This window comes from Hyaena hyaena, unplaced genomic scaffold (genome assembly GCF_003009895.1).
Source record: "Hyaena hyaena isolate Hyena2069 unplaced genomic scaffold, ASM300989v1 scaffold_273, whole genome shotgun sequence".
Classification (NCBI taxonomy): Eukaryota; Metazoa; Chordata; class Mammalia; order Carnivora; family Hyaenidae; genus Hyaena; species Hyaena hyaena.
The window spans coordinates 1,258,476-1,283,387 of record NW_024080904.1 but is presented as its reverse complement, the minus strand read 5'-3'; the positions used below and the strand labels follow the sequence as shown (position 1 = coordinate 1,283,387).

General features: G+C 42.1%; 1 protein-coding gene across 2 annotated transcripts in view; it reads right to left on the bottom strand.

Annotated features, from left to right (window-relative positions):
* ASTN2 (astrotactin 2) overlaps nucleotides 1–24,912 on the bottom strand; it is an 898,753-nt gene that overhangs the window by 8,648 nt on the left and 865,193 nt on the right. For both annotated transcript variants that reach the window (XM_039245856.1, XM_039245858.1), the window contains exons 21-22: nucleotides 8,855–8,955; nucleotides 6,778–6,961 (exon numbers count right to left, since the gene is read on the bottom strand). In XM_039245856.1, coding sequence (XP_039101787.1) covers nucleotides 6,778–6,961; nucleotides 8,855–8,955 — 285 coding nt within the window. The remainder of the gene's footprint in view (nucleotides 1–6,777; nucleotides 6,962–8,854; nucleotides 8,956–24,912) is intronic.

The following is a 24,912-nucleotide window of genomic DNA, read 5'->3' as shown; positions in this document are numbered from 1 at the left end:
TGGGTGGCTTAGTCGGTTAAGCGTCCGACTTTCGACTTTCGCTTAGGTCATGATCTCGTGGTTCGTGGGTTCGAGCCCCACGTCGATCTCTGTGCTGACTGCCAGCTCAGAGCCTGGAGCCTATTTCAGAGTCTGTGTCTCCCTCTCTCTCTGACCCTCCCCTGCTCACGCTGTCTCTCTCTCTCTCCTAGAAATAAATAAAAAATATTAAAAAAAAATCCTAGAAATTCCAAAAGACTTAATTCCTGATAGCTAAGGAAAGGGTTAATATAATCTTGAACTGAAAAGAATGTACAATGACATCATGTTTGTTTTTCACGATGGATTCAGCAACAATGGTTCATAGGATATGCCAACTCTTCTCAGATAGGAAAGGCTTATCTTGCTATGTTGAGAAAAATCCTAGGCTAAACCAAGCCTGTGATGATTTCTGTGATCTATTAGCAATGTCTGCCATGAAAGCAAGAGGGGCTCAGTCAGTAAATATGCCATTATAATACAGACAGATCAATTCACTGAAACAAAATCCCTTTCAAGTGCTTGCTCTCTTCTTCCTTCTCTGTCATTTCAGCCATATGTAGCTGAGAGGATCATTGAGAAGCCCAAGAGTGGTCAAGTACATTCTGATTGCAGCAAATTCTGGTCCTTAGTCACCATGAGCTCAGTTTCTCATGTCTCCTAATAGAAACTGAATGGATGGGACAACTGGGCATCAGCAGGTGTTCCCTGATTAGCTGTCTGTGGCACCCATGGCTGCCATGGGAGCCAGGCTCTGGAGGACGTTGGCCTGATAGATTTATTAGGCAGAGATAAGAGTTGCCCAATTTGTCACCAAATTTTATGGGGGCATATGACTACAGTTTTAAGGAGAAGTATGGAACATTTTGGGGTTTGGTGATTCCTGATAGAGTTCATCCCATGGTACCAGTCCCCCTGGGAAGGGGTCTTAATACGCTGGCCACCTAGGGCCCTGAGGAACAGGATGTGCTGGACTAGAGGGGAAAGGACACTCAGGGTGTTCCTGTTCTCTGGTATTTATGACCTTTAGGGCTTTCTGGTTTCTTGGCTTCTCAGCTGGAAGGGACTTTGGAACCCAGCTCTTCTATGTTACAAACAAGGTCCAGAATGGGAATGGAATTTTTCCAAGGTCACACAGCAAGTGGGACAGGAACCCAAGTCTCCTGGCTTAAGGGCAATGTCTTGCTCTCTCTCCTTTACACTTCTATATTCTACACACTTGCAGACCCTTTGGAGTCATGGCACATTTACCCAAACTGTTCCCCTGTTTAAAACCTTTACCTGGCTTTTTGGGGAAAGAACACACTCTTGAACAGAGTTCACAAGAGCCATCATGATCTGCCCTCTGCTGAACTCTCCAGCCTTGTTTTCCTTCTTTCCCTCTCACCTTGAACTCTCTGTCCCAATGAGAATTATACTTCTTAAGTGTATCCTCTTAACTACCTATGCTGCAACTCATGTTTGCATTGGTTGTTCCTTCTGATGATGCATTCATGGGATGACTCCTTTGATGTTAAGCACAGACTTTACTGTTTTCTCCATGGATTCTTGTTTGAGGTCCAGGACTGGACCTGTGTCAGCTGTTCACATCTAGAACCCTGTCAATCACAGTGTACTTTTGGGATTAGCAACACTGGCATCACACCCGAGAACTTATTAGAAATGCAGAATCTCAGGCCCATCCTAAGCCACAAAGTCTCTTTGAATTTTAGCATGGCTCTCAGCAGATTCTCATGCCCATTAAAGTTTGAGAACCATTAATGGTGCTGGGAGAACTGGACAACAACATGCAAAGGAATGAAACTAGATCATTTTCTCACACCACACACAAAAATAAACTCAAAATGGATAAAGGACCTGAATGTGAGACAGGAAACCATCAAAACCCTAGAATAGAAAGTGGGGAAAAAACCTCTTTGACCTCAACCGCAGCAATTTCTTACTTGACACATCCCCAAAGGCAAGGGAATTAAGAGCAAAAATGAATAACTGGGACCTCATCTAGATAAAATCTTCTGCACGGCAAAGGAAACAATCAATAAAACTAACAGGCAACTGACGGAATGGGAAAAGATATTTGCAAATGACATGTCAGATAAAGGGCTAGTATCCAAAATCTATAAGGAACTCACCAAACTCCACACCCGTAAAACAAATAATCCAGTGAAGAAATAGGCGGAAGACATGAACAGACACTTCTCCAAAGAGGACATCCAGATGGCCAACAGACACATAAAATGATGCTCAGCTTCCCTCTTCATCATGGAAATACAAATCAAAACCACACTGAGATACCACCTCATGCCGGTCAGAGTGGCTAAAATGAACAAATCAGGAGATACTAGATGCTTGCAAAGATGTGGAGAAATGGGCACCCTCCTACACTGTTGGTGGGAATGTAAACTGGTTCAGCCCCTCTGTAAAACAGGATGGAGGTTCCTCAAAAAATTAACAATATAACTCCCCTATGAGTCAGCAGTAGCGCTGCTAGGAATTTACCCAAGGGACACAGGAGTGCTGATGCATAGGGGCACATGTACCCCAGTGCTCATAGCAGCACTCTCCACAATAGCCAAAACATGGAAAGAGCCTAAGTGTCCATCAACTGATGAATGGATCAAGAAGATGTGGTATATTTATACAATGGAATACTACATGGCAATGAGAAAGAATGAAATCTGGCCATGTGTAGCAACATGCATGGACCTTGAGGGTGTTATGCTGAGCGAAATAAGTCAGGCAGAGAAGGACAGATACCATATGTTTGCACATATAGGTAGATTAGAAGGAACTTAACGGAGAACCATGGGGGAGAAGAAGGGGAAAAACAGTTGGGGAGAGGGAGGGAGGCAAACCATGAGAGACTCTTGAACTCTGAGAACTGAGGGCTGATGGGAGTGGGGGAAAGGGGGGGTGATGGGCATGGAGGAGGGCACTTGTTGGGATGAGCATTGGGTATTACATAGAAACCAACTTGACAATAAACTATTTAAGAAAAATAAAAAGAAGTTTGAGAACCAATGTGGTAAACCAGCTTCTCACCCTCCTTTTACAACATGCTTCTTGTGACATGTTTCACTGCAACTGCTTATAGACTTTTGCTCACTAGATGCTGCTCCTCCTAAAGGCAGGATCTATCTTCATCATTCATAGATTTCCAGCCCATAGCACAAAGCCTGGTACATAATAATCACATTAAGTGAAACAATGAATAAATAAATTAACAAAATGTCTCCACAGGTCCACAGGCCTCTTAATATTTGTAAGTATAATGCATTTTTTATTGCTATTTTTGAGCTGGAAAGGCCTTAGGTTTCACTGAATTCAACTGTTTCCAACTGTGACCTATAGATCTTTAATAGCTCAGAGAGACCTAAGAGTCCCTTGGGATTGGGGGCAGGGGGTCTAAAAGGGAGACCTAGCAGGTGGGGCTCCAGGCCACCCTGTCTAACCTCTAGCAGAACAACTGTGTAACCATCTGAGCCACACATTATCCAATTATTTAACAAGTAATTATTTAGCACCCACTTATAAGAGTGACTAGGATATAAGGAAACAAAAGCTGCCATAGTAGCACAGAAGGAGATAACACAAGAGTAAACTCATAAGCAGTATAAGATACCGAAGCTAGTAGGTATGACGCAGAAGATTAAAACATGAGGGTGTGATTGAGAGTATATGTAGAAATTTTAGAAGGTTCTCTGAGGAAGCATCATTCTAGTTAAGACCTGGGGGGTCTATGTAAGATCTATTTAGAAAAAAAAGTTTCCACTGCTTGAAAGAAAGAGTACCATTGCTCTAGTTCATCCTGATCATTTTACAGATGATGAGACTGAGGGCCCGAGAAAGCCAGAGCACAGAGTTGTACCTTGAGTTCATGAGCACTGTCAGGATAGATTAGGATGCAGCTATCTTGAGTCCTACTGACATGCCAGTGTGGGATGTTAGAGGAATCTCATATCCCCTCCAGAGTCTAGGAAGACTAAGGAGGGAGGAAACTGGGTGATACCAAAGGGGGCTGGTGGACAGAGAATGGTGACCAGCTGGTTGGAGGTTAGTGGGTTATCAGAGCCCATTACCAAGCGGGTTGTCCTACCTCTGTGGGTGGCCAGACAGCCTTTACAGAAGATTTATGTCCTTGAGGGCCATAAAGGATCCCAGAAGGTTGTAAAGACAAAGTCAGGAGTGGAGCTCTGGTTTACCTTCCACCCAAACTCTCTGAGCCCTGTGGGAAAGGCCAATAAAGTGGGATGCCTTTCTCTGACCATGGGCAAGATGGCAGCCCAGATGACTCACGCAGTGGCTTTCATCTGAGGCTCTGTGCTTCTGCCTGTCTGCCCTCTTTTAGCTTTTATCTAAAGAAACTTCCTTTCACGTAAAAGAGAGAAAGCTATAGTCCAGGACCCAATGGACAGATAATGTCTATTCCAAGGAGAGGTCCCAGCTCTCATCCATTCCCTTGAGGGCCTCAAATCCTTGGAGGGTTATGTGAAGTGTTTTAAGGGCTCAGAGTGAGAACTCAGGGCAGAATCAGCCTCCATATAAAACCCTGTGCAACTATGGGCAGTTCATTTGACCTCACGGGGCCTTCAATTCCTTATCATAGACAACATGCGTGAATACTTACTTTGTCCAGTTTACTAGGTAATTTTAAAGCTTTTCAAAGCATAGAGTGCCACCAATGAAGTATTTCAGGAGGTCAGGTGATGTTCTCCAATGCTACCAGTACCGCCCTGCCCCAGGACACCACACTATCTCCCTTGGATTATTATAACAAAGGCCTCTAGAGCCTCACTACCTCCCCCTGTCTTGACCCCTCTCCATGTTTCCAACAGGAAGTCAGAGGGATCTTTCTTTCCTAAAGATCTGCTAATATCACCCCCTTGTGAAAAATACTTGAAAAGCTTCCTATTACCCTAGGGAGATAATCCAAACTCTTTAACCCTACTTAAAGGGCATTCAGGACTGCCCCCTTCTGACCTCTCCCTTCTTATCTCTTCCCACTCCTGCTGTCACACCCTTCGCTCCAACTACAGGGAAATTGGCTCAGTTTCTCCACACAGAGTGTTTACCAAGTGTAGAAGGGCTTCCCCTGGGGAAGGTGAAAGGGTTTTAGGTGGTCACAGACACGCATTAAACAACAATGAATCACACTGGGAAAAGCGGTTAGGTTCTCTTTTTCATTCTCTTCCCCTCCTCCAGATTACTTTTAAAAAGAAAGCCTTGGTTTGAACCTGTCTTTAGTACTTCTCTAACACTTGCTAATCTCCTTTTTAAACTCAGGTCAAGCTCTACTAGGATTGAATAGCATATTTTCTGTTTTGTTTTGTTTCCCTTCCCTTGTAACAAATGCTTACATTTAATTTTCTTTTTTTATTATATATTTTTTAAATCCTTAATTTTTTTTTTTTGAGAGAGAGAGAGAGACAGAGCATGAGCAGAGGTAGGGTAGAGAGAGATGGGGACTCAGAATCCAAAGCCGGCTCTAGGCTGTGACCTGTCAGCACCGAGCCACAGGACTCCAACTCACAAGCCATGAAATCATGACCTGAGCCCAAGTCAGGCACTTAACTAACTGAACCACCTAGGCCCCTACATTTAATTTTCTATTAAGGGTAGTTGGTACTAATTTTCCCTTTACAAAATGATACAGTGTTTTCAAATATATTTTCAATGAGAAGTGAATCTAAGAAGTACCAAAACAAAACAAGAAAAAAGTGCTCACAGTATGGCGATATGTCAAAACTCATAAAAGTGGCAAGCAAATGAAGAAAACTTGAGGAAAAGCCTGCCCTGATGTAACATTATCTCCTCTGTCCACTCCTCGGGCTATCCTCAATGCCCCAACCCTCCAGTCCTCCTCCCTCTTCTCCTCTAGCCTGACCCTCTTCACCCTGAGGGTCTTAGTCTCAGCACTTGGGAAGCCTTAACTAGGTTACCTAGATCAGATGTCGATCTCTCAGCTCCCAAAAGGGCCCTATTCTGCTATCTTTTCACTTATTCCTATTTTTTCCAGTTGCTTAAATACTTAATTACCTCCAACAGTGAGCTTCTCTCCTTTTATCACAGCATGGTCAACAACCAACTGGTAAGAGGTGGTATTATAAGTAAGTTATGAATGAATGAATAAGTGAAAGTTGTTAGGCACAAGGCACAAAATGCAGCCACCATTTCATATACTGCTTTGTGAAGCTTCACAAGATAGGGACCGTGCCTTAGTGATGTTTGAATTTTCCTGTGGCACCTAGCATCAGTGGCTGGCCTAGTCACTGCTGATGACAAAAATCATGACTTAATACACATTGAATATAGGAATGTATTTAGTCATGGTCACTAATGACTTTATTTTAGAAAACCTCAGGTTTCTTATGGAAGAGTGGGGAGAGCCCTAGATTAGGGGCCATGAGTTTGTGATGATGCCCTTCCTGATCCTGGTTAGGACACATCCCTTCCAGGAGTTCAACGTTCCTGTCTCTAACCTTAAAGGTGCAAGGCAGGTGAGGGAAGTGACTGATGGAAAGGAGGCTAATGTCTCTCTCCTATCTGACATTCCAGAAGTCCAAGAAACGAAAATTCCAAGATTCTGTCTTTCTCCCTGACCGTTTCCCATCTCTAACCCTGACAGGAGGACTAAGGTGGACGATACCCTTATTTATTTGACCAAGCCCATTCTTAGCCTACGGGAAAAAAGGTCCAGTAAAATCCCACGGATGCAAGAGGACTCCACCACTCCACCCATACTCACACAGCCATCCATACCTGGGTCCCAGCTCATCCTCACTCCTCCAGACAAAGTCACCAAACTTCTCGTAGTGAGAATTGTAGTGGTGCTGGACTCGGAACAACATCGAGGCTGAGACCTCCATCAGCGTGTTGTAGGCAGTCTGCTGCTCCTTTCCACTTGTGTACCCATTGTACAGATTGTAGATCTTGTCTGCTATCTCTGAGGTGGGGAGAAGTACAGGCACAGATCACTGGGCAGCAGGAAAAAGTGAGCATGAATACGTGCCTTGCAACAAGGAAGGCACATTTGTGTAAGGCTTCACGTGTGCAGTATTTGGGGGCAGACAGACCTTAAATGATCCTGAACATCACTGGCTAGTCATGCTCAGTTTTCCCCTCTATCGGCTGGAGATAATGATGTGTACTCTGCAGGTGTGCTGGGAGGATGGCATTAAAAAGTGAATGTAAAGCATTCAACACAGGCTTATAATTTGCAAGCTTCAGTATCAACAAACATTGGTGCCCATGATGGAACAGAAAGTTCCAAGCAAATGCAGAGGCTTAAATCAACTGCCAAGGGCTCATCTTGCCAGTCTACTTCTACCTCCCTTCTATATTTCTAACAGAGTTCTGTGATCAGGTATAACAGGTGTACATTCAAAAATCTTTGAAAGAGGGGCACCTGGGTGGCTCTATTGGATAAGCATCCAACTTTACATCAGGTCATCATCAGTTCATGGGTTTGAGCCTCACGCTGGGCTCTGTGCTGATAGCTCAAAGCCTGGAGCCTATTTCAGATTCTGTGTCTCCCTCTCTTTCTGCCCGTCCCCTACTTGTGCTCTCTTTCTCTCTCAAAAATAATCATTACAAAATTTTTTCTTAAATCTTTCAAAGAAAAACCAGACTCTTCTGCTTGCCATTCACAGCAATTTCTACTCCTTTAGTTATTCCTATCAACCGATGTAACTTGAAGTCATCATGGGCTTCTCTCTTGAATGGAAGGACCATTCTTTCATCTTTGAAGACTCTGATCAAAATTTATGTATAAGTCATTGGTAATGGTTACTCCCTCTAGAAGAATCTTGGAAACTTGGGTTAAGATGGGAGGAGCATTTACTTCTCATTATTTCCACCCTGGTATTAATTTTTCTTTCTTTTTTTAAACCACATGCATATGTTATTTTAAAATAATAACAATCATCATCATAAATGACAAGGAAACCATCTCAAATCCCCTCACTTTTGAGACTCAATAGCTCCTCACTAGAAGGACTATCTTGTCTTGTCTGATACCACATGAAGCATTTATTATTGGGCTTATTATTGAGTCACTTGTAGAAACGTCTCTCTGTCTCCTAGAATGTGAACTCCTAAAAGGTGGAGAGCATTGCTTGTGTACCAGCGCTTAGAAAATATTTGCTCAACTTGAAGTGAATCGCCAGGACTCATGAGCCACCATTACATTCTTGCCAGTCCTGATGTAGAAACCATATCTACGTGTTGGTGAAGAACTAAGTACAAGGTGGATGTGACTTACTGGTTCTACTTGTTTTTAGGTGTTTTATCTAAAATTCACAACTTCATGCACCAGGAGCAGCAGAAAAGTCTAATCCTGCATGCTAACTCTCACTCATAGTCACTGACTGTAGCTCTATGCTGAGTATTCTGAGGCCACGTCTGGACCAGATGGGAATGTGTGCTATGATGAGCTAATGATAGTAGGTGCAGTGGTCTTCTACTGTCACTGATATGCCAGCTCTGGCACAAACTGAAATGGGAAAAAGTGACTGGTCTCCCAAAAGCCTAAGGGTCGGGATAGTGTTACGGGGCCCTGAATCTTTACCATTCCTTGCCTCTAAATCAGAACACAGACAAACTCTACGAAAGAGGGGCAAGTCTTTCCACTGACTAGGATATTGTTGGATAATCTCAATTTCCTTTACGGTGTTGATTAATTTATCTCTGTGTCCCTCCTGTTCCCTTAGTCCTTTCACTTTCTTCTCTCTATGCAAATGTGTGTATATGGCAGGAAAGGGGTGGAGGTTAATTTCTGGGTGCAGAACTTAGAGGAAATATGAGAATTGTCTGGGAAGTAAAGACATGGGTCACTTACCTTCTGCCTTGTTGTCATCCACCAGTGGACAGGCCGTCCTCAGGGTCACCGTGCTGAGTTCTGAGTGCCTCCCTCGTGTATCCACGGCATAGAGAGTGAACCTGCAGCATAGCAAGAAAACAGAGCACTGGGTTGTGACTTTAGAGAAGGCCCTGGAAGTTGTACGGAGTAATACAAAATCATAGTAAGGGAGTAATGGTCAATAGAAGTCAGGGATGCATAGGCTGCAGGAGAAAAGATTTGGGGAAAATATAGCAAGTATATAACATTTATTGGACACCAATCATCTGCTGGGCACTCTATACTTATTCTTATTTTACATGTAAGCAAACCTAGAATGTAGGGGTTATTATCACCTGCACTTCACCAATGAAGAAACTGAGGCTTAGATTTTATATTTTTCTGTGATCTCACAGTTATTCTGGGACAGAGGAGTCTGAGTACTGGGCTTCAGAAATGAACCTCAATGGTGTCTTGCACGACTTAAATATTCATTTATATTCTTTCACTCATCCATCGCACACTTACTGAGCATTAACTATGTGCCACCAGGTATTTTATTCATATACTACATACGCTGAGTATTATGGTTGCATTTCACCAATAAGGACATTGGTCCTAAAGAGGTAAAGTAATTGGCCTATTATTACATGGTAAGTAAGTAATGACAGAGGACCAGAACTTAGGTCTGCCTGAATCCAAAGATTATGTTCTTGGGCCACCTGCATGGCTCAGTCGGTTGAACATCTAACTCTTGATTTTTGTCTCAGGTCGTGATCTTAGGGTCCTGGGATCGAGCCCTGCATCAGGCTCCATGGTGAGTGTGAAGCTTGCTTAAGATTCTCTCTCTCTCTCTCTCTGTCTCTCCCATCTTCACTTTTCCCTCGCTAGCTCTCTCTAAAACAAGCAAACAAAAAAACCAAAACCAAAACAAAACAAAAAAACAAACAAACAAAGATTATGTTCTTATCCACAGTGTCAAATCTAAATTCCACCTTATATTTTTCATTAGCTGGCTTGGAGTGCTGGCAAGGGTAAGAAAGTGTGGGCCAATACCTAAAATATATGTCTTAAGAGGCCTAAACATGGGGTATTTTGGCCGTATCTTCAGAAAGAACCTATCTATTCATTTACTTTTCTGGGATTTTGGCTTCTGCCCTTGGTATAAGATCAATAGCACTGTGGTGTGAGCATTATCTCTCTCCTCCTGTTATATCTGAACATTGTGCGTGGAGATCAGTTCTATGGCTTACTACACCCAGTATTATTTCAGTCAAGAGAAGCAGTGGGGGAGCGCCCGGGTGGCTCTGTGGGTTACACATCAGACTCTTTTTTTTTTTTTTCTAAATGTTTTTTATTTATTTCTAGGAGAGAGAGAGAGACAGCGTGAGCAGGGGAGGGTCAGAGAGAGAGGGAGTCACAGACTGAAACAGGCTCCAGGCTCTGAGCTGGCAGTCAGCACAGAGCCTGACGCGGGGCTCGAACCCATGAACTGCGAGATCATGACCTAAGCGAAAGTCGGACGCTTAACTGACTAAGCCACCCAGGCACCCCTACACGTCAGACTCTTGATCCCAGCTCAGATCATGACCTCATGGTTCATAAGACCAAGCCCTGCATCTGGCTCTGCACTGATAGCGTGGAGCTTGCTTGAGATTCTCTCTCTCCTTCTCTCCCTGTTCTTCCCCTGCTCATGCTCTGTCTCTGTTTCTCTCAAAATAAATTTTAAAAACCATGATAAAAAAGTAAAAAATAAAAAAGAGAAGTAGTGGTGACAGAGGAAGGAGCCAGGTCCTGAAGATATTTAGGCTTAAGTTCACATTTCATTCTACTTCCTTGGTCAAGTCACTTCACTTCTCTGTGCTCACATTATCTCTCTGTATCAGGCATCTCTGATAAAGAGGCGCTACCAATTTCATGGGGCAGTGTGGATGAACGTACAATGTTATGTGCTACACAAGGTGAGGAACGATTGAGAAGCCTTGCAGAGGGGTTAGAAGAAAGATCACAAGGAAACTACAGGATACAAGAATAAGCAAGTGGCAAAGTAGGAAGGTAAGGGCAGTATTGGGTAACACTGTGTAAGCAGTTACTACCCACACAACAACCCATCTAGAAAGTGTCAGAGGCAGGATCCAAACCCTAGCCTGCAGCTCTCAGAGGGTGTATATGTTGGTTTGAGTACAACGATATCCTAGGCATTTAACAGTACTGGGTATTTATGGTAGGCACTTGGCAAATATTTGAGTAAATGAATGAACATGAGCATACCACGTATCATTTCTTTTTATAATTTTTTAAAAGTTAGTTTGCTTAATTATTTATTTTTGAGAGTGAGATCAAGAGAGAATCCCAAGCAGGCTCTGCACTGTCAGCATAGAGCCCGACGTGGGGCTTGAACTCACGAACTCGAAGATCACGGCCTGAGCCGAACTCAAGTCAGATGCTTAACCAACTGAGTAGCCAGGCACCTCCCCTCTGACCATTTCATTCCTTAATTTCAGTTTCTACATCAATAAAATGGGGATAATTGTAGAGATAATGTATGACTGTCTCAAAGATTACATAGAGTGATAAATGAGCAGTGGCTTATAAGCTGCAGATTTTTTTTTTTGAGGGTGGGGAGGGGCTGAGGGAGAGAGAAAATCTTAAACAGGATCCATACCCAGTGTGAAGCCCGATCTCACAACTTTGAGATTGTGACCTGAGCTGAAATCAAGAGTTGGATGCTTAATTCACTGAGCCACCCAGGCGCCTTGCTGCAGATTTTCATAAAGACCCTTTCAAGAGGACATATTTGTGTAAGAATACACATTTAAAAAAAAAATGCTTCCTTGGAGAAGAGGAGATGCATTTCAACTGAGGGAAACACGGAAGGACAGAGTAAACAGAACATGTGAATTAGCCTCAAAGCATGAGGAGTTGGAAGAAAATTTTAAACACTGCTTTTCCATTGACCACTTATATTTTCATGGTACTTCAGCAATAGATTTCCTCCACCCAGAGGGTCCAGGGTCACCTTTCTGCTTAGCCAAGCACCATGAATAACATCTTGGGGAAGAAGCAGTCTTAGATTTTTAAGTTATAAAAACCTAGGTAGATAAAAACCAAAATCATTGCTTTCCCCAATTATTGGCTGAGTATTCTCTGGGCCTCAGTCTCTATAAATAGGGTGACATTCTCCATCTCTCACAAGTTTGAGATCAAGACTCAATGATGCAATGATGGAGCAGGCCTGGCCCAGTCTTTGCTCCCTGAAAGGTAGCTTCTCTTTGTGTTATTAGAGTAACCAAATGTGTCAGCGGAGGCCTCAGGATGGAAGAAGCCTCAGGCCACCCTGCCAGCAGGGGTAGAGGGGTGGAGAAAGAGGAAGATGTCAACCTCACAGGCCTGGGTCAAAAGTCACAAGGCCAAGCGCTTTCTTGCCTGTCTCAGCTGTAATTGTAGAACTGTTCCAGAGACACATCTGAAAGCTGTTAGGGGACAGGCAGAGCTTGGAGGGGCTCTTTGTGAGAGGAAGAAAGTGGCGGCCCCTGATGCGGAGAGCAGTTGGGGGTGGGGAGAGAGAGATAGAGAGAGAGAAAGAGAAAGAGAGAAACAGAGATAGGGACACACCCACAGAGCAGAGTGAAAGCAGGGAGAGGCTGAGAGAGGGCGCAGGTGGGACCTCTGTGTTTCTCAGGGGACCCAGAAGGGTGCCCACTACCTTCTGCTCAGTTCTTTCATCTTCTCTTTGCCCACGGATGCAGGCTGAGATCCACCAATAGTTTGAACTAGAACTCCTGATCCACCACCAAAGTCCATATATTTATTTACAGGTGGGGAAACAGAGGCCCAGGGAGGAAAGATTCTTACATAAGGACCTACTCCCGTTTCGTTCAGAGTAGACCCTGGACTTTCTGACTCCTCCCCCAGCGCTCCTTCTACACACTAGACTGCTTCTGGTATAACTGGCTGACTTAGGTCCAACTACACCTTTGGGATACTTTTGTTACAAAAGAGGGGGCTCCAAGGATGAAGTGGGATAAGCTTTTTAGGAACCTGAAACTCTAGATGGAAATCCTTGCTGTTCCCTCCTTCCACTTTGCTTTAGGGGAAAGAACACTGGCCTAGGTGCCTGAAACAAACAAAACAAACAAACAAACAAACAGAAATACCCATAAATACAGAGAATAAAGTGGTGGTTGTCAGAGGACTGGGATGGAAGGGGATAAACCAAATGGGTGAAGGGAAGTAGGAGGTACAATCTTCCAGCTAAGAATATGTCTTGGGGATGAAAGGTAGGGCACAGGGAATATGGTCAATGGTGTTATAATGGCATTGCATGGTGACAGATGGTAGCTACATCTGTGGTGGACACAGTGTAATGAAGAGAGTTGTTGAATCACTTTGTTGTACACCTAAAACCAATGTAATATAGTGTGTCAACTATACTTAAATTAAAACAAAGAAAGTAAACAAACAGAGTTCATGTCCCAGGTTTTCCACACACTGCGGCCTGTGAGCTCTTGGCTGTCTAAAGCAATATGGTTTCAGTGTATTGTGATTCCAATGTGTGGGGAAGTGCCTTGGGGTTGACTACTCAAATGCAAAGTATTTTTCAATGTTTCTTCATCACCCTAGGGAAAAAGTCCAGAATCCTTACCACAGGCTCCCAGCGGCTCCTTGATCTTTATTGGTTTGACAGTACTGCATCACTGAACTTCAAATAAACTCCAGCCATACATCCAGTCTTCTTTACGAATCTTTGCTTCCTATTCTGTTTCATAGCAGAACCATATTCAACTGCTAATGGGTCCAGAACATGGATTCTACCTCTTTGCCTTTGCACATGCTACACCCTCTGTCTTGGGCCATCCTGCCCCTTCTCCACTTGACCTTTCCTTTACACCCTGTCCTTGAAGCATCAATCAAACCTCATCCCCTCCAGTAAACCTTTCTCTGTGCAGTGCATGATGCCCTTGTATAGCACATGCTGCATTATTACGTCAAGTGCTCATACACTTCTCTTTTTTTTTTTTTTATTTCTAGGGGGGAGAGAGAGAGAGAGACAGCATGAGCAGGGGAGGGTCAGAGAGAGAGGGAGTCACAGACTGAAACAGGCTCCAGACTCTGAGCTGGCAGTCAGCACAGAGCCCGACGCGGGGCTCGAACCCACGAACCGCGAGATCATGACCTAAGCGAAAGTCGGACGCTTAACGGACTAAGCCACCCAGGCGCCCTTCATACACTTCTCTCTTGACCCCATGACTATGTATCTTCAGGACCAGAATATGGCTTTGCCCATCTCCATCCACCCACTTACACTGGGTGCTCAGACACCTAAATCATGTGGTGCTTAGCAAGTACTTTCGAGACTGAATGACAGACTAAACAAATGACTTAGTCAAATATGAAGGAGCAGCACCCTTGTCTGGAAATCAACTTCCCTATCTGTAAAATGAACAAAAGATGATTTGGTTGAAAGGCCATTATAAGAGATTAGATGACAGAAGGGCTAAAAGCATGACCTTGGAATCAGACAATTTAGTTTTACATTTGGGCTCCGTATTTATTACCTGTGTAAGGACTTGGCATCAATTTACTCCTCTATTAAATAGGAATCATGATACCAAAATCCACTGTATACAGTAGTGGTAGAATAAAGCGAGATGTGTGCTTACCATGATGCCTGGCATGTGTTAACATTCAGGGAGAGAGAGTTGTGGGCATTATCATCAATAATATTGTTATTATGACGCTGCTCAAGGCTCTGACCTCTCCCCCCAACATCCAGAGTGAGTTGTCCTAGTGGAAATCAGAGGAGATTGGGTGGAGAGGAAGCTGTTGTTGGTCCCATCCAAGACCTCCAGACCCCCTCACAGCAGGGGTGAGAGAATGAAACTGAGAAGTTAATTGGCGGTGAGAGCTTCTCATGGATCTGACAGGGGGTAAGAGCAGGGATAGAGCCCCAGAGGCCCACATCAGGACCAGGTCCCCAAGAGTACGGGAGAATGCGTTTGAAGTCTCCAGGCCAACGCCTGCTCTTCCCCAGCCGCCACATGATTTAGGCATTCTGGGGAGGCAAAAGTCTCCTCTCTGATTTGAAGGGAAACAGATGTTTCCAGGCCAGAGGCCCTGGTCTTGTAAAATGCTCCTTCCCCCCACGCAGCTTTGGCAAACAACTTCCCGTTAGTTTAAACCCCACCCCCCCATCCCCGACGCACACATACCCAACCTACCATCACTCCCCTCCCCGCCATTCCCAGCACAATGTGGCAGTCAGGGTGGTGGGAAAAACAGTCCCAGTTCTGGCTGGATGGCCAGGGACACTTAACTGACCTTCTCTGGGTCTCAGTTTCCTGTCTCTGCAGTGATGAAACTAAACCAAGATCGCCTCTAAGGATAGGCTAGATCTGATATGTTAGGGACTGATGATCTTTTTATCCTGTAAAAGAACTGGTACTATTCATTGCAGATCTTTCTCCGTTGCAGTCTATCACAAAGAGCATGGGACTCATATCAAACTGCTCCCGTTTTGAATCTAGCTAGACTCTATCAGCTACCGGGCAAGTAACAACTTAACCATTGGGCCTTGGTTTCCTTATCTGCAAAATGGGACAAAGGTTCCCGTCTCACAGCATTGTGAGAATTAAATCAGAATTCAATCCCATCACCCACATCTTAGGTCTCTTATGAATGAAATTAAGTGTCATATGTCTTTCTTGGACTACTCAAAAGGCACGGAACAGTTTGGACCTGGAGGAGGTGTACAATAATGTTTTTAATTAGTTGTTGGCAGGAGGACACTAGGCACTGGGCTGCCCAAAGACTCAGGTTCTTAATCCAGTTCTGCTCTAGTCGTAGAAAGAGGACTCTCATTTTCATGATCACGGTGAAGTGGAGCTTCACGGTTGGAAGCAATTTTGGAGCCCGACTACCTGAGTTCAAATGTTGGCTGTACAACCTACATTTTTTGACCTTCAGCAAGTTAATTAACCTGTCTGTTCTTTAGTGTATCTTGTCTTTAAAGTGTGGATGATCATATCACCTCCTTCAAAGGGATGTTGGAGGAATAAAGTACTTAGTACACTGCCTGGCACAGGGTTAAGTGCTAACTAAGCATTCACCACTATTTGGTGTGTGTGTGTTTAATTTATTAGTGTCTTCTAGAATGGTTTTAAAAAGTGAGCCTCCCTCCCCAGTTTTTTAGCATTTCTCTCATTGAGACATAGGGGTTCTATGTCCCTTCACCTTGAATATTGGTGGCTTCAGGAATGTCTTGACTAATAGAACACAGCAGAAGGGATGCTTGCTGTATGGCTTTTGAGACTGGGTCATAAAAGGCTATGCAACTTCTACCTAGCTCACTGAAACATACTTGGTTGGATCCCTGAGCCTCCATGCAAGACATCCAGCCACCTGAAGGGCACCCTGGAGCGAGGAAGCCAGGACACAGGGAAGGAGAGGCTGATGTCAGCAGTCCTCGTGTTCAGGTCATCCCAGACCAGGCTCTAGCTGGATGAGCAAAAGAACCTTCAGGTAATTCTAGCCCAAATGGTCAGGTCACCCATCCCTGCAGCTGATGCTCCAGAGTTCATGAAGCAAAGACAGCTGATCCTGCCATGCCCTGTCTCGGTGCCTGACCTACACAATCCATTAGCATAATCAAATAAGTTGTTTTGAGCCACTAAATTTTGGGGTCATTTATGACATCATCATCAACAGTAACTTAAACTTCCAAGCATCTACAGCAACGGTCAGCAAGCCATGGTCCGTGGGGCAAATCTGGTTTGCCACAGGTTTCTGTAAATAAGGCAGAGCTAAGTAATTGCAACAGAGACCACGTGACCCACAAAGCCTGAAATGTTTACCATCTGGACCTCTAGAGAAAAGTCTGCTGACCCCTGATCCAGAGTTATGACAGTACTTAACATAAAATCATTTTGTTTATTTCATTTGATGCCAGGGATAGAAATCATTCCTGTTTTACAGACAGGCTCAGTGGGTTCAGATGACTTGTCCAGGGTCACACAGCTCTTCTCACCCCAGGTCTAATGTCACAACTGCTTGCTGAAGATCTGGACTCCAGTTTGGGTTTAGACGCTGAATAAGCAAGGTGGCCTTGGGTAAGTTCTACTGTCTCTGTTCTTAGTTTCCCAGCCTGCAAAATGGGGGCATTGGGCAGGATAGTGTGATAGTTCTGGATATCCAGAACTCAGATATCCAAAGTTTTCCCTAGCTGGGTGGTGGCCATCAGGTAAAATCTCTCTGTTCTTCAGTCCAGAGTATCAAAGTGAGGCTTGAGAATGAATAGCCGGGGCCTGTTATGGCTCCCTGCTCTGCTCCACATGCAGCCCACCTACTCCCTAGCACTAGAAACTAATCTTTTAATATCCCAGTTTGGGCTGGCAACTTGTTCTGCCAACATAAATATTTAATTCCAGGGCCCAGCACAGAGACCGTCATGGTATTAAGGACTCTGGTCCTGGTTTCTCCTTTCAGAATGACCTAGTCTAAGGCCTGATTAGGAGGCCAGTAGAGCACCTGCTAGGTGTCTGGCACTCTACTATGCAGGGGAGGAACATCTGGGGAGAAGAGTGTGGTCTTTGCTTTCCAGGTGCTCACAGAAGAGCAAGGATATGGTCAAGTGAAGGAGAAATGGGATGCAGTTTTAGGAGCACTTCAATAAAAGTTCATTCTTGCCCTTCCATTTCCTTTTGATGTGTTCTTCCTATCTTCTTTAAAACAATGGACTAAAGCCTTGGATAGGCATTCAAGGACTGTCGGGATCGCCTGTCAGTGGCAACCTTACAGGGAATGTCAACCACCTGCAAAATATCTCATTTTTCTCCTACCAAAAGACAACCCCACAAAATGGGGACAATCCTTATACTCCCCACCCTGAAAGCCTTAGAGGAGTGAATGAGCCAAAGGATTTTAACATACAAAAACTAAGTAAAAGGTCCAATTGAGCTCATTCATTCACCTACCAAGTATAACCTGACCCTTTTTGAAAGAAAGACTCAGGTCGGCACTTGACTTAGCTTTCACTGCTGTTCTTTTCTCCTTCCTTTTCTTATTCTTGTCTCTCCCTTCCCTTTCTCATCTCTCTTTTCCTTCTCTTTTTCCAGGGAGTGGACTATATGATAACACACAGTTAGAATGACCACTGCTCTTAGCTGGAGGATGTTCATCTGTTTTTTTTTAAGTTTACTTATTTATTTAAAGAGTGAGCACACATGTAAGGGGAGGTGGGGAGAGAGAGAGAGAGAGAGAGAGAGAGAGAGAGAGAGAGAATATCCCAAGCAGGCTCCACGATATCAGCACAGAGCCCAATGTGGGGCTCCATCTCATAAACCATGAGATCATGACCTGAGCCAAAATCAAGGGTCAGATTCTCAACCAACTGAGTCACCCAGAGGCACTGAGAATGTTCATCTTTTAATAGGTTGTTTTAGGGCAAAGCACACACAGACTAATTTTATGGTTTCAAATCAAGGAATGGATGCCTTATTATTCCATGATTCCATTTCAATTTTTATTCCTGGGATCTTTAAAGCATATTGTGGCCTTTTTCTTATATCTTTATTATATACTGGACAGTCTTTCTAACACCCACCTATAGACAATAATGTTTAAATGACTACAGTTATAGGAATTTTTTGCAGGTAAGTATAGCTTAGAAGTATGTTGCACTGAGAGACAGAGGTGATGATTTGAAGGTTTAACCTTGTCTTTAACTAGCTATGTGGCTTTAGCCAAATTATTTGACTTCTCTGTAGCTCAGATATCTATTGACATCAAACCCCACAGGGGTGCTGTGAGGACCAAATGCTCATTATGGATGTGAAAGTGCCTTAGAGATCCCACACACAATTCCTGGGCACTCACTCTGTATCAGAGCACTGTGCTGGGGGCTTTTACACAGTTGTCTTCTGTTCTCTTTAAAACTGCCTGAGGGGGTGTATATTATTAAATCCATTTTACAAGGAGGCAAATGAGCCATGGAAATTTGAACTGACTTTTCTAAGGCTACACAGATAGTTCAACTCAGCCCCTGCATAGGTCTCTCAACTCAAAGTTCAGTGCCATTTCCAAACAGATAGAACTAGTAACTATTCATTTGTCCCAATTGGATCTTGAGTCACAGTTTGGAGGAGTTATTAGGAGGATGAACTCCATGTTCCCAACTTTTGACAAGGAAAAGCTCTTAGTACAGCAACACCATCATCAGCCATCATCCCCTTTCAACACCAGCATTACCCCCTTCCCATGTCTGACCCTGAAGTCTTTCTCTTCTTCCTTATTGCCTTTTAAATTGCATTTGGCCAAAGTCAAACTCAGAGGAGAGGAGGCCAAGCAGAGGTCTTCAACCTGAATTTATCCTTGGACATTAAGTCAGGCAACATGACAGGTAGGATGGTTCTTAGCTACTTCAAATTGAGCTCAGTTTCCACCTGATTTGTGAGCACTGTTTTCCCACGGACGGAGGAACGGGTGTGGGGAGAGCAAGGCCTGCACTTGGGAGTCTGAAGGACTGAATTTATATCGTAGCTGTCTATTTCCTGTTCCTATTTTCTTTGAGAGTCTTGGTTTCCATATGTGTAAAAAGTGGAATTAACAATATCTGCCTCACAAGATTGTTTTAAGAACAAAATAACATGAAAAACACCTAGAATAGTGCTTGGTGGGGGGATAAAGTGGAAGCAATGCTTCCTGAAATCAACACCCTGGGCAAAGGCAATCCTCCTGGAGGGTATCATGGTAATAAGGCCACTGTTTCTCATACTGTTTAGTTAGAACCCCAGCTCAGCCACTGGGTATGTAGGCAAATCATACCATGTCTCTGAGCCTCAGTTTCTTTCCCTTCCCCAGGCAAGGGAAACAAAAGCAAAAATAAACACTTGGGATTACATCCAACTGAAAAGCTTTTGCACAGTTAAACCATCAACAAAGTGAAAAGGCAATTTACTGAGTGGGAGAAGAAATTTGTAAATGATATATTCAATAAGAGGTTAATATCCAAAATATCAAGAATTCAAGCAACTCAACACCAAGAAAAAAATCAGATTAAAAACTGGGCAGAGGATCTGAATAGACATTTTTCCAAAGATTTACACATGGCCAACAGACATTTGAAAAGATGCTCAATATCACTCATCATCAAAGAAATGCAAATCAAAACCACAATGAATTATCACCTCACACCTGTCAGAATGGCTAGTATCAAAAAGACAAGAAATAACAAGTGTTGATGAGGATGTAGAGAAAGGGGAAGCACTGTGTACTGTTGGTGGGAATGCAAACTGGTGTAGCTACTATAGGAAACAGTATGGCAGGTCCTCAAAAAATTAAAAATGGAACTATCATATGATCCAGTAACTGCACTTCTGAATATATACCTAAGGAAAATGAAAATGCTATTTTTTTAGAGAGAGAGAGAGAGAGAGAGAGCGCATGAGTTGGGGAGAGGGGCAGAGGGAGAGAGAGAGAAACCCAAGCAGGCCCCACACTCAGTGCAGAGCCTGGCATGGGGCTTGATCTTATGACCCTGGAATCATGACCTGAGCTGAAATCAAAAGTCAGATGCTCAACAGACTGAGCCACCCAGGTGCTCCAAAGCATTGATTTTAAAAGATATTTGCACCCCTAAGTTTCTGCAATATTATTTACAATAGCCAAGACATGGAAGTAACCTAAGTGTCCCTTGAGAACAGATGAATAAAGATGTGGTACATATACACAATGGAATATTACAAGCTATAAAAAAAAATGAAATCTTGCCATTTGTGACAATGTGGAAGAACCTAGAGAATATTACCCTAATGAGCAAAATAAGTTATACAGAGAAAGGCAAAAGCAGAATCAATGAACAAACTGACAAACAGAAACAGACTCATAAGTACAGAGAGCAAGTTGGTAGTTGCCATATGGGAGGGGTTGGGGAGATGGGCAAAAAAGGTGAAAATAATTAAGAAGAACAAAGCTCTTGTTATAAAATAAATAAGTGATGGAGATGAAAAGTACAGCACAGGAAATATAGTGAATAATATTGTAATGATGTATGGTGATAGACAGTGACTACACTTACCATGGTGAGCACAGAGTAATGTACAGAATCACTCAATTACAATGCTGCACACCTGACTTAATGTAACACTGTATGTCAACTACACTTCAATAATTTAAAAACTGGTGATAAGAAAAACGAACAAATAATACCTGCTTTTTCTCTTCTTCTCGTTAATCAACTGCAATTTATCTAATTTAGTTCAAAAATTTCAGGTCCAGTTTAGTCACAATGCAGTTTTATATTAATTTCAGGGGCACAATATAGCGATTTAACAATTCTACATGTTACTCAGTGCTTATCAAGATAACTGTACCTTTAAACCCCTTCACCTATTTCACCCACCTTTCTTCCCGTAACCATCAGTTTGTTCCCTATAGTTAAGAGTCTGCTTTTCAGTTTGTCTCTTTTAGCATTTTGTTGCAAAGGGTAAGATTTCACTCTTTTTATGGCTGAGTAATAGTCTATTGTATGTATGTATGTGTACACACACACACCCCATATCTTTTTAACAATATCTGCTTTTAATAGTATGAGAATTAGAGACTATGCACGCAGTGAGCTACTAACTGAGTGAAGTCTAAACCCTGGGCTGTCCTGGCTTTGCCCTCATCAGCACTACGACTGTGGGTGAGGTCCTTCCTCATGGACTTTGCTTTCTTTTCCTACAAAACAAAGGGTCGTTAGATGTCTTCACTAGTGAATTCTACGAAATGTTAATACCAATCAACACCAATCCTACCTAAACTCCTGCAAAAATATAAAAGAGGAGGGAACACTGTCAACTAATTATATGAAGCCAGTATTATTCTGAAACCCAAATGGGAAAAGTCATCATAGGAAAGGAAACTACAGTCCAATATCCCTTATAAATATAGACACAACAAAATCCTAAACATATCCAGTAACATATAAAAATGATTATTCACCATTACCAAGTGGGATTTATCCCATGAAAGCAAGATTGATTCAGCATATGAAAATTAACCAATATAACACATCATATTAGTAGAATATAGGACACAAATTGCATAATCATCTCAATAGACACAGAAAAAGCTTTTGTAAAACTCAACATCCCCTCATGATAAAAACACTTGAACTATTAGCAGAAGAAAACCACCCCAACCTGATAAAGGGCATGTGTGGAAAGCTCACAGTTAACATCATAACTTAATGGTAAAGACTGAAAACTTCCCACTAAGGTTTAGAACAAGACAAGGTAGTTGGCTTTCACTGTTTTCTATTCAGCACTGTACTAAAGGTTCTAGACATGGTATTTAGGCAAGAAAAAAAAAAAGCATCCAGATAGAAAAAGTATAAAACTATCTCTAGTGGAGTACCTGGGTGGCTCAGCCAGTTAAGCATCTGACTCTTGATTTTGGCTCAAGTTTGTGTAGCGTGTGAGATCGACCCACGCATCAGGGCTCTGAGCTGACACTGCAGAGCCTACTTGGGATTCTGTCTCTTTCTCTGTTCACCTCCTCTTTCAACATGAATAAATAAACCTTAAAGAATAAAACTATCTCTATTTGACGATGACATAATCTTATATATAGAAAAACAAAGGAATACACACACACACACACACACACACACACACCTTAAAAAGAAAGAAAACAAGTTCAGTAAGGTTACATGTAAGATAAATATACAAAAATCAATTGTTTATTTATATACTAGCAGTGAACAATCAGAAAATGAAATTAAGAAATAATTCTATTTCTAGTAGCAAAAAAAAAACTTAGAAATAAATTTTTAAAAAGGCATGCAAAGGGGTGCCTGGGTGGCTCAGTTGGTCAAGCATCTCACTTTGGCTCAGGTCATGATCTCATGGTTCGTGGGTGTGAGCCCTGCATCGGGTTCTGTGCTGACAGCTCAGAGCCTGAAGCCTGCTTCGGAGTCTGTGGCCCTCTCTCTCTGACCCTCCCTGGGTCATGCTGTCTCTATTTCTCTCTCAAAAATAAATAAAAAACATTTTTAAAAAAAAGGCATGCATGACTTAGACACTGAAAACTATAAAACACAGAACAAAAATAAACAAGACTTAAATAAATGGAAAGTTATCTTGTGCTCATGGAGTAAAAGATTTAACATTACTAATATGGAAATACTCCCAAATTTATCTATAGATTCAACACAATCTCCATCAAAATCCCAGCTGATTTGTTTTGCAGAAACTGACCAGCTACTCCTAAAATTCATATGGTACCCAGAATAGCCAAAATAATCCTGAAAAAAAAGTTGGAAGACTCCCATAACCTGATTTCAAAATTTACTACAAAATTACAGTAATCAAGACTGTCTGACACTAGTATAAAAATAGTCATAGATCAATGGAGTAAAATTGAGAGTCCAGAAATAAACACATACCTTTATGGTAAATTGATTTTCAACAAGAGCAAAAGAATCGTCTCTTTAACAACAGTGTCTCCAGCAAATGTACTGGGACAATTGGACAGCCATATGCAAGAGAATGAAATTGGACCCCTATCTCACACCATATAAAAAGATTATCTCAAAATGGATCAAAGACCTACACATGAAAGCAAAAACTAAAAATCCCCTAGGGGGAAAAAAAAACACCCTAGATCTTCATGAGCTTAGATAATATGATGATTTCTTAGATATAACCCCAAAGACATAACCAAAGGGGAAAAAATAGAGAATCTGGACTTCATGAAAATTAAAAACTCTTGTGTGCTAAAGGATGATATTAAGAAAATGGAAACACAACCCACAGAACAGGAGAAAATATTTGTAAATCCCATATCTGGTACAAGACTAATATTCAGAATATACAAAGGAGTATTGCAACTCAACAGAAAGACAAATAGCACAATATAAAAATGGACAAAAGATTTGAATAGATATTTCTCAGAGAAGATACATGAATAGCCAATAAACACATGAAAATATGTTTATATCATGAGTCAGTATGGAAATGAAAATGCAAGCATAATGGGACACCACCTCTTACCCATTAAGATGGCTATAACAAAAAAGACAAAAAATAACAAGTGATGGCAAAGATGGGAGAAATTGGAACTCTCATATATTGTTGATGGGAATGTAAAACATGCAGCCGTTCTGGCAAACAATTGGCAGTTCCTCTCAAAGTTAAACACAGAGTGAACATGTGACCTAGAAATTCTATTCCTAGGTATATACCCAAGAGAACTGAAAATATATGTCTATCAAAAAAAAAAAAAAACTTGTACACAAATTTTCATAGCTGCATTATCCTTAATAGCCAAAAAGTGGAAAACAAATATCCATCAATTGATGAATCAACAAAATATCCATACAACTGAATATTATTCAACTATAAAAAGGAATGAAACCCTTATTCATGCTATAATATCACCAAACCTTGAGAACATTATGCTGAGTAAAAAAATTCAGGCAGAAAGGCCATATATTGTATGATTGTCCACAATAGGCAAATTCCTAGAGACAGAAAGTAGATTTGTGGTAGTCAGGACTGGGACGAGGGGACAATAAGAGTGGCTACCAATGGATACGGAATTTCTTTTTCAGATGATTAAAATATTCTGGAATTAGTTGTGATAATTGTACAACTTTCTAAACATCATCAAATTCACTAAATTGTATATTTTACAAGGGTGAATTACATGGTATGTGAGTTAGATGTCAAAAAAAAAAAATAAAGCTCTATAAACAAACAAAACCAATGGTGTCAGTCTACAAGAATCCTGTGTCTATAAAGGTGGCCATGGCAAAAATCTGAATCTCCAATATCTATAGCTTTCCGATCTCTGAGTTTGAGAAATCACCTTCTGCCTCAACATCTGGCCCATATTAGCTCATAGAGGCAGAAAAGTTATTGACAATAACCTATTAAAAAAATAAATAAAAGTCTGTTTTTGTTAAAAAAAATAAAGAAATAAAGGGGAAACAGGGGACCTTCAATGAAAACTTTTTAAAAAATAAATGTTTATTTACTTGAGAGACAGGGAGAAAGCAAGTGGGTGACACCATGGGT